Source organism: Lepidochelys olivacea (assembly GCF_965140295.1).
Source record: "Lepidochelys olivacea isolate rLepOli2 genome assembly, chromosome: 1".
Taxonomy (NCBI): domain Eukaryota; kingdom Metazoa; phylum Chordata; order Testudines; family Cheloniidae; genus Lepidochelys; species Lepidochelys olivacea.
The window spans coordinates 256,339,343-256,347,382 of record NC_140411.1 but is presented as its reverse complement, the minus strand read 5'-3'; the positions used below and the strand labels follow the sequence as shown (position 1 = coordinate 256,347,382).

The following is an 8,040-nucleotide window of genomic DNA, read 5'->3' as shown; positions in this document are numbered from 1 at the left end:
CCCTCCTGCCCCGCTAGCCTCCAGTCCCAGCCTTTCCCTTATGTTCCTTGCCCAAATCTACTTTCCTCTGTCCCAACCCTGAGTTCCAGCTCTTGTCCCCTCTGCCTTCATGTCAGTCAGCTTCCTCCTCCACAGGGCATGGATGTCAATGAGGTGGCATTGAGAGATCAGGAGAGGAACAGGGTGCCTGCTGTCAATTTCCAGGATCCAGTCCACAACAGCTGGGAACTGCAATTGTCAGAAAAGTCTTGTTCAGTGTGGATGGTGTGATGGGTTCGGTCACAGAGACCCCCTTGGGACTTTCACCTGACGTGCTGAGATTACCTCTGAGCCAGTTTTCCCTGCCAGCTTGGGACTCCAGAGCCCTGTCTTGTTGAGCCAGACATGCAAGCCTGCTGCAACATAGACCCAGGGCCTCCAAAGCTGCAGGTTTTAACTAAAAACCACTCAGCAGGTTACCTATCTCCAGCACCCAGACATCCAGCTCCCAATGGGATCCAAACCCCAAATAAATCTGTTTTACTCTGTATAAAGCTTATACAGAGTAAATTGTCAACCCTCTATAACACTGATAGAGAGTTGTTGCACAGCTGTTTGCTCCCCCAGGTATTAATCACTTATTCTGGGTTTACTAATAAACAAAAGTGATTTTATTAAGTATAAAAAGTAGGATTTAAGTGGTTCAAAGTAATAACAGACAGAACAAAGTAAGTCACCAAGCAAAATAAAGCAAAAACACACAAGTCTAAGCCTAATACATTAAGAAACTGATTACAGGTAAATCTCACCCTTAGAGATGTTCCAATAAGCTTCTTTCAGAGACTAGACTCCTTCCTAGTCTGGGCCCAATCCTTTCCCTGGTACAGTCCTTGTTAGTTTCAGCAGGCATCTTGAGTGAAAGGCAAGGGCTTTCTCATGACTGGGAGCCTCTTGTTCTGTTCCACCACCTTTTATATCCTTGGCATAAGGCGGGAATATCTTGTCTCTCTGGGTTCTCACCCCTCCTTCTAAATGGAAAAGCACCGGGTTTAAGATGGATTCCAGTATCAGGTGCCATGTTCGCATGTCCTGTGAGACCCCCTCCATTCTTCCAGGGCTGGTCCGCACATATAGCGGAAGGCTTGCAGGAAAATAAACCATTTACAACCAATCATCCTAGTCAATGGGAGCCGTCAAGATTCTAAACCACCATTAATGGTCCACACTTCGCATAATTACAATAGAACCTCAGAGTTATACTTCATATTCCTAGTTTCAGATACAAGAATGATACATTCATACAAATAGGATGGACACACTCAGTAGATTATAAGCTCTGAAATTATACCTTACAAGAGACCTTTTGCATAAAGCATATTTCAGTTACATTATATTCACACTTACAAACATATTTTTATAAAGCATATGGAGTGCCACGTCACAGATGGAATCTTTTGGGAATTTAGCTGTGGAGTTCTAGGAAGTGTCTACTGAGCATGTGTGAACTGCACATTTTCAAAATCTTATAATGCGGCTAAATTTGGGCAGATTTTCAAAGTAATGCCAACAGGAACATCCCAGACACAAAAGCCATTCTCTTGCCAAATATCAAGACCTTGCTCCAAAGTAGAGGGGCATTAGAGCTTCTCAGAGAAAAAGTCACCAGAGTTTTTTAACACAGGCAAAAATGTATTTCCCCTTATACTCATTCTCAGAATCAGCTAAAGTGTTTTGGCTGACATTTTCCAAAAACATTCAGGGACAGTCAGACACCTGGCATGGAATTTTTCAGCCCAAACCATTAAAGTTTGGAAAAGTTATAAACAACAAAAACTGTGTCTTATAATGGGAAGTGTAGGGCCACCATAATAGTAGACGGTGCTACCATAATAACAGATGCTGCTATAATATGGGATCAGACTCTGACAAAACCTCCTGCCTCCCTCACCCTCAGGTATACTTTCCTCATCTCTTAAATTCTGACACAATGGTGAGGCTAATTCAGAAGTTTTTCAGAAGTCTAAATTTCAAATATCAGGTAACCTAAAAAGTAGCTTGTGTGTGTCGCTCCATTACTTTCCTGTTTCACTTCTAACCAGACCTTGTCACCCTTCTCCAGCTTAAGGACTGTACTTCCTGACATATTTTCATAAGAGTTTAGGGTGGTCTGATATGATCCTATCACCGCTTGGCTGTTTTTCATTAGCTGAATGGTCGTGGTGTTCCGGTACAACTCTACATTGTAGCCAAAGTAATAAACTCCAGGTATTTGACAAGTGAAAATTCCAGTGGCCTTATCAAAATGTTGCTGATCATTGTATAAGATTTCATGAAATATAATTGGTTGTTTAGGAGCTGGATAGTTTTTGGCAAGTTGCATTGCAAAAGCAGATTTCTGACGTGGTGAGCATTCTCCTGGGCTTCCTTGTGGGCCGGTGGAACCTGGTTGTCCACTTTCGCCCTTTGGTCCCATTGGACCTACTTTTCCTGGAGGGCCCTGTGGCCCACGCATTCCTGTGGAACCTGAAAAAGATTAAAAAAGAATGAGCTAGAAGCAGATACTTTTCCATTTGTTCTCATCCTGCTCTAATGTGACTCATTTAAAATCCCCAAAAACTTCTTTGTTGACAATGCCTGCAGAGGGTTAGTTAGAGACACTGCCCAACAGGGTGGGATTAAACTACAATTTAAAGCATTGCAAACTCCCTAAAGTAAGAGAAATACTCATACCATACTCAAAAACTCTGTTCAAAGTAAAACAGCCTCAGCTTTAACTCCAGAAAAAACACGCTACTCCTAATTATTGTCCTTGGGAGTGAAAATGTTTGACTGACACACACTCTTTGTGGTTTATTCCTAATGCCCTGGAGTGTGCCTACGTGTTTAGGCTCATGAAGCATTCTCAGGTGGGATGTATGTCTACAACTGTGTATGTGGATGAAGAGTGAGTAGAGCTCTGTCTTTAACACTTCTGTGGGTGGATGTTGTCCCCTCTCTGGGGTCTCAGAGCAAGGAGGTGATCATTTATCCTAAAACAATGGAATTCATTCAGTGCTGGATGTAAGGCAGGGTCAGAGGGGAAGTGATTTGCAGATCCCCTATGCTGGAACTGCTGGGGGCTGGATTGCTGACCCCCCGCCCCCAATCCCCCGAGCAGTTTAATTTAGCTCGAGCTTCCCTAATAGAGCTGGTCAAAAAATAATCCATTTTTTTTCTCCCCCAATAGAATTTTTTTTTGACAAAACAAACTTTCAACAACAAAACAAATTATTTATTTTTTGGGGGGAGGGGAGGAAACAAAATTGTAAACTTGAAGAAAAGTTTCACAGGGGAAATTTCACCCTCAGTGAGTTCTATTCCCTGTCTTGTGCCGCCATAAAGCTCCTACGACATTGCAAAAGGGGGGAATCACTGGGGGACAGCAATACCCTGGCTCCATCCTTGATATGCCCCCTTACCTCCTCAGAACTGCCTGAAACATGTATGTGTGGGCACTCAACGCCCCCACCACCACCACCTGAGAATGCTTCATGAGCCTAAACACTAAGTCTAACCCAGAGCATTAGGAATAAAGCACCAGGAGAGTGTGTCAGTCAAACATTTTCACTCCCTGGGAAGGCCATTAAGGTGGATTGAGAGGTAAGTTTTGTTTTATTTTTTACTTGCCAAAAACCCAGTTCAGGATTTTGTATTTCACTGCAAAGTCTCTCCATGATGAAATCATTCCTAACTGTTGTTATCCAAATGTCTCTTACTGCATTTCTCAGCAGAACATCTGGTGTCTAATATAAATACATACCATATTCTTACCTTCAGAAAGGGCAAATCTCTGATGTTAGGATCATAATTCTATCACTAAATAACTGTTGCTATGAAATGATTCTGGTTGTTCCAAATATGCAATATATTGAATTCTGAATGAGAAAACTGGTGAAACAGTGCTATCAGAAGTTGGTATTGGATTAAATGTCTCACTCAAATGTGACTTACCTGGTTCCCCTCTGAGTCCCTTCTCCCCTTTCTCCCCATTGAGCCCATTGTGCCCATTATGACCAGGAATTCCATTGTTCCCAGGAGGACCTTGGGGTCCTGGGAGACATGGAACAAGAGGGTTTTTTTCCTGTACTGCCATAGTGACTGAAACAGCCAAAATCCAGACCCCTGGAGGGGGAGAAAGGGGAAAGCCATTCATTAGAGCTTGCTAGCAGTGATTTTCTACAAGCAAAATACAAAAACAGCCATATAGATTGGGGTTCCAGGATGTGAACTGCACAATATTTCTCAGCCTACCACTACTCAAATCATCATTAATCACATTTATTATGTTAGTGCCTAAGGGCCACCAAGATCAGGGCCCTATTGTGCTAGGCATTCTACAAACACAGGGCAGTAGGCCCCAGAGATCTTACAAATGTGGGCCAAAGCCTTAAAATAAGGGTGCTCTTGTATCTCAGTACAAATGATCCCCGGGTGGAATTTGGCCCTGGAGTGGAAGGGGCAGAGTAGGAGAAAGTTTTATATAATGGTAGCACTAGCAACTCTAGGCTCCCTAAAAGGTTTGGGTGCCCACCCCTTTCCCACACTAGAGGTGTGTACTTCTGGCCCCACTGAAGTCAGTGGCAGAAATCCTATTGACTGTGTTGGGGCTGGGATTTCACCCCAGATGTCTGACCTAACATAAAAAGAAAAGAAGGACTTGTGGCACCTTACAGACTATCCAATTTATTTGAGCATAAGCTTTTGTGAGCTACGAAAGCTTATGCTCAAATAAATTGGTTAGTCTCTAAGGTGCCACAAGTCTTCCTTTTCTTTTTGCGAATACAGACTAACACGGCTGCTACTCGGAGACCTAACACAGCGGCACAGAGAGGAACAAATGTTGCACCTTTTCAAAGACTATCGCCGTTGCTACTGAGCTGTTCCTGATCTTAGAGGCACTGTTCCTGCCTCCGGACTGAAGCTGGCAGAATGCCTTTGGAGCCTGCCTTGGTGCAGTGTGCAGCCTTCCCCACACAAAGCCACCCTTCCCAGTGCGGGGGTGTTAAAAGCCACAATTAAGCCCACTGTATTAATGAGGGATGGAGGGCCTGATTGCCCTCTCTGTCCCAGTTAGACACTGGCAGAGCTCCACTGATGCCCAGAGTTACTCCTGATTTTCCCCCAGCATGAGAGGAGAATCAAGCCATGTATCTCCACAAGAACGAAACTCACCTGATAAAAACACGCTGTGAGTTTCTCGTCTTTCCCGTGACATCCCGACAGCTGGAAAACCAGCTCCTTCGAGAGACCGTTTTCCTGAGTCACTGTATCCTGTTCCTCACCCTTCTGCTTAGGACCCTCAAAGACACAGCTATGACTAAACAGCTTCCTTCATCACTGCTTTGTGCACAGATGACCTACTGTGACCCTGCCTGTTCTAGTACTGACCTTCCTCCAACCAACAGGATACATTCCCTGCTTGCTTCCTGTTTGCTCATTGTGCTCTCGGGGCTGCTGTTGTAAGGCTGCTCTGCTCCACTCTGCTAGTTGCTGTATCTTTTTAAATAACAGTAATGAAAAATAACAGGCTATGTCTAACACAAATATTACTGACTAATCTAATTGCTGTATTTGTGTACGGAGCCAAATTCAGCCCTGGTATAATCCCATTGATGATAAGACAATTACACTAGGGTGAATTTGGCTCATTTCCTTATTTGTTCTGCCAACTATCGCTGTGGGTCATCCTCTGGCAGGCTGAATGTGGAACAGAGGGACTACAAGGGAAAAGACAGGCTGGTATAGCCAACTAGAGAAGCTAGTTGTTCAGGAATGCAGAGGCCTAGGTTTACATAAACATGATCTATCCGTATACAGGCCTGTTTGACCAGCTGTCTTTATTAAATTTCCTGGGCGGAGAGGGGAAGAATAGTTATGTACAAGAAAAAGTGGTGTTGAGACTTTGGGCAAATCTACATTGCAATCGGAGCTGTGACCGAGGATTGTGTAGAGATACCCAAGCTAGCTTTGATCTGGTTAGCACAGGGACCCAGAGCAGCGAAGCTGTGGCAGCTTGGGCTGCAGCATGGGTTAGCTGCTCAAGTACGAGCCTACCAGTAAGTGCAAGTATGTACTTGCATGGCTTGGCTTCGCTACTATTGCTCCTTGAGCTAGTTCGATTCAAACTCTTTATGGTAGAGCCACGCATACTGCAGTTGCACCTCTGATTGGACCCTTTGCCCTGTCACAAAGCACTCCTATGAATTTCCTTAATGGAGCTTAACTTTTATTAATGCTTAGGAAATGCCACATGTAAATATTGGCCAAGCCTACAGGCAGCATCGTTTAATATTACTGCTACTTAGCTCTTATATAGAGGATTGAGCAGCAGATACAAGTATGTGGGAGGTAGCTCGGCGATCAAAAAGGCATCTTCCACTCGGAAATGCATATACACCCACATATTCCATGTCGTCAGTGAGCTGAAGCCTGCAGCTCAACGAGTTCAATTTTAAATCACTGGAGACAGCAGGTACTGACCCAACTTATGACAGGGGCATTAACCTTTGTAATGCCAGACCCAGAACAAGTGACTGAGGCCAGAAAACGAAGTCCCAGTGTCTTACCAACACACCAGAGTGTCACACATCTACTATAAATGCTGTGGTGGTGTTATTCTTAACATACAGGGACTGGTCAATTTCTTTGTGCTTGGGGAGGCCATTAAGGGACAGTATTGGACTGAAGAGAGCAGCAAGTCCCAAATGGTCTGTCTTCCCCCTGCGGAAAACCCCCTTCCTCCTACTGCGCCACTTTGACCTTCGGAGACCCCAGTGCCAACTGGCAGAGGGCTCCCATACTGTAACTCCCATCAGGCCTGACACACTCATTGCCACAATACACTGTTATCATAATATGTGTCTCAAAGGCATCATGTAAAGTATCATAGATAAACTGGTGACACACTGATCCCAAAAATCATTGTATGATGTATGTACGTATGGTATACAAACAGTTATAGATGTGTGCTTGAAATATGTTTTTAAAATGTGTTCAGCCTGTCCTAGATAAAGGAATGTGTATTTACTAGGGCTGTCAAGCAATTAAAAAAATAAATCGTGCTGTTAAACAATACCATTTACTTAAACATTTTTGGATATTTTTTACATTTTCAAATATATTGATTTCAATTACAATACAGAATACAAAGTGTACAGTGCTCACTTTATATTATTTTTATTACAAATATTTGTACTGTAAAATGATAAACAAAAGAAATATTTTTCAATTCACCTCATACAAGTATTGTAGTGCAATCTCTTTATAATGAAAATTGAACTTACAAATTTTTATAAGTTTTATAATAAAAATGTAGATTTTTAATTTTTTTGGTTACATAACTGCACTCAAAGCAATGTAAAACTTTAGAGCCTACAAGACCACTCAGTCCTACTTCTTATTCAGCCAATTGCTAAGAAAACAAGTTAGTTTACATGTATGGGAGATAATGCTGCCTGCTTCTTATTTACAATGTCATCTGAAAGTGAGAACAAGCGTTCGCATGGCACATTTGTAGCTGGCCTTGCAAGGTATTTATGTGCCAGATATGCTAAACATTCGTATGCTCCTTCATGTTTTGGCCACCATTCCAGAGGACATGCTTCCACACTCATGATGCTTGCTGAAAAAATAATGCGTTAATTAACTTTGTGACTGAACTCCTTGGGGGAGGATTGTATGTCCCCCTGCTCTGTTTTACCCACATTCTGCCACACATTTCATATTATAGCCGTCTCGGATGATGATCCAGCACATGTTTGTTTTAAGGACACTTTCACTGCAGATTTGACATCTCAATTTTTGTATCTTGGAACTCTGCTTTGAAAACTCGGCATTCAGAATTCTGCATTCATAACCTGGTTGTGGCAACCTAGATATTGGACCTGGAAACTCAGTTTTTGATGATGGGAACCCAGATTTCCAGACCTATATTATGGTATTTGGAACTCTGATTCTGAAACTGTTTATTGACTAATATCTACTAAATACAATTAAATCCTTTTGTCCAATTAACTTTGCTGC

General features: G+C 42.7%; 1 protein-coding gene across 1 annotated transcript; it reads right to left on the bottom strand.

The window, feature by feature from the left end:
• Positions 1–672: 672 nt before the first annotated feature.
• LOC311519323 (protein HP-25 homolog 1-like) lies at positions 673–5,368 on the bottom strand. Its single transcript, XM_084625742.1, has 3 exons — positions 5,191–5,368; positions 3,970–4,140; positions 673–2,502 (listed from the first exon to the last, which is right to left on the bottom strand). Exons 1-3 carry the CDS (start codon positions 5,231–5,233, stop codon positions 2,000–2,002), a joined length of 717 nt encoding a protein of 238 aa, XP_084481868.1. The 5' UTR covers positions 5,234–5,368; the 3' UTR covers positions 673–1,999.
• Between the last annotated feature and the right edge of the window lie 2,672 nt (positions 5,369–8,040).

Bases quoted from the DNA above. Each gene is read 5' to 3' on its own strand.
- LOC311519323 (XM_084625742.1), bottom strand. From the start codon at position 5,233: ATGTCACGGGAAAGACGAGAAACTCACAGCGTGTTTTTATCAG. The intron at 4,141-5,190 runs GTGAGTTTCGTT...CTCCCCCTCCAG, and splicing joins TCACAGCGTGTTTTTATCAG to GGGTCTGGATTTTGGCTGTT. The intron at 2,503-3,969 runs GTAAGTCACATT...AATCTTTTTCAG, and splicing joins GGGACTCAGAGGGGAACCAG to GTTCCACAGGAATGCGTGGG.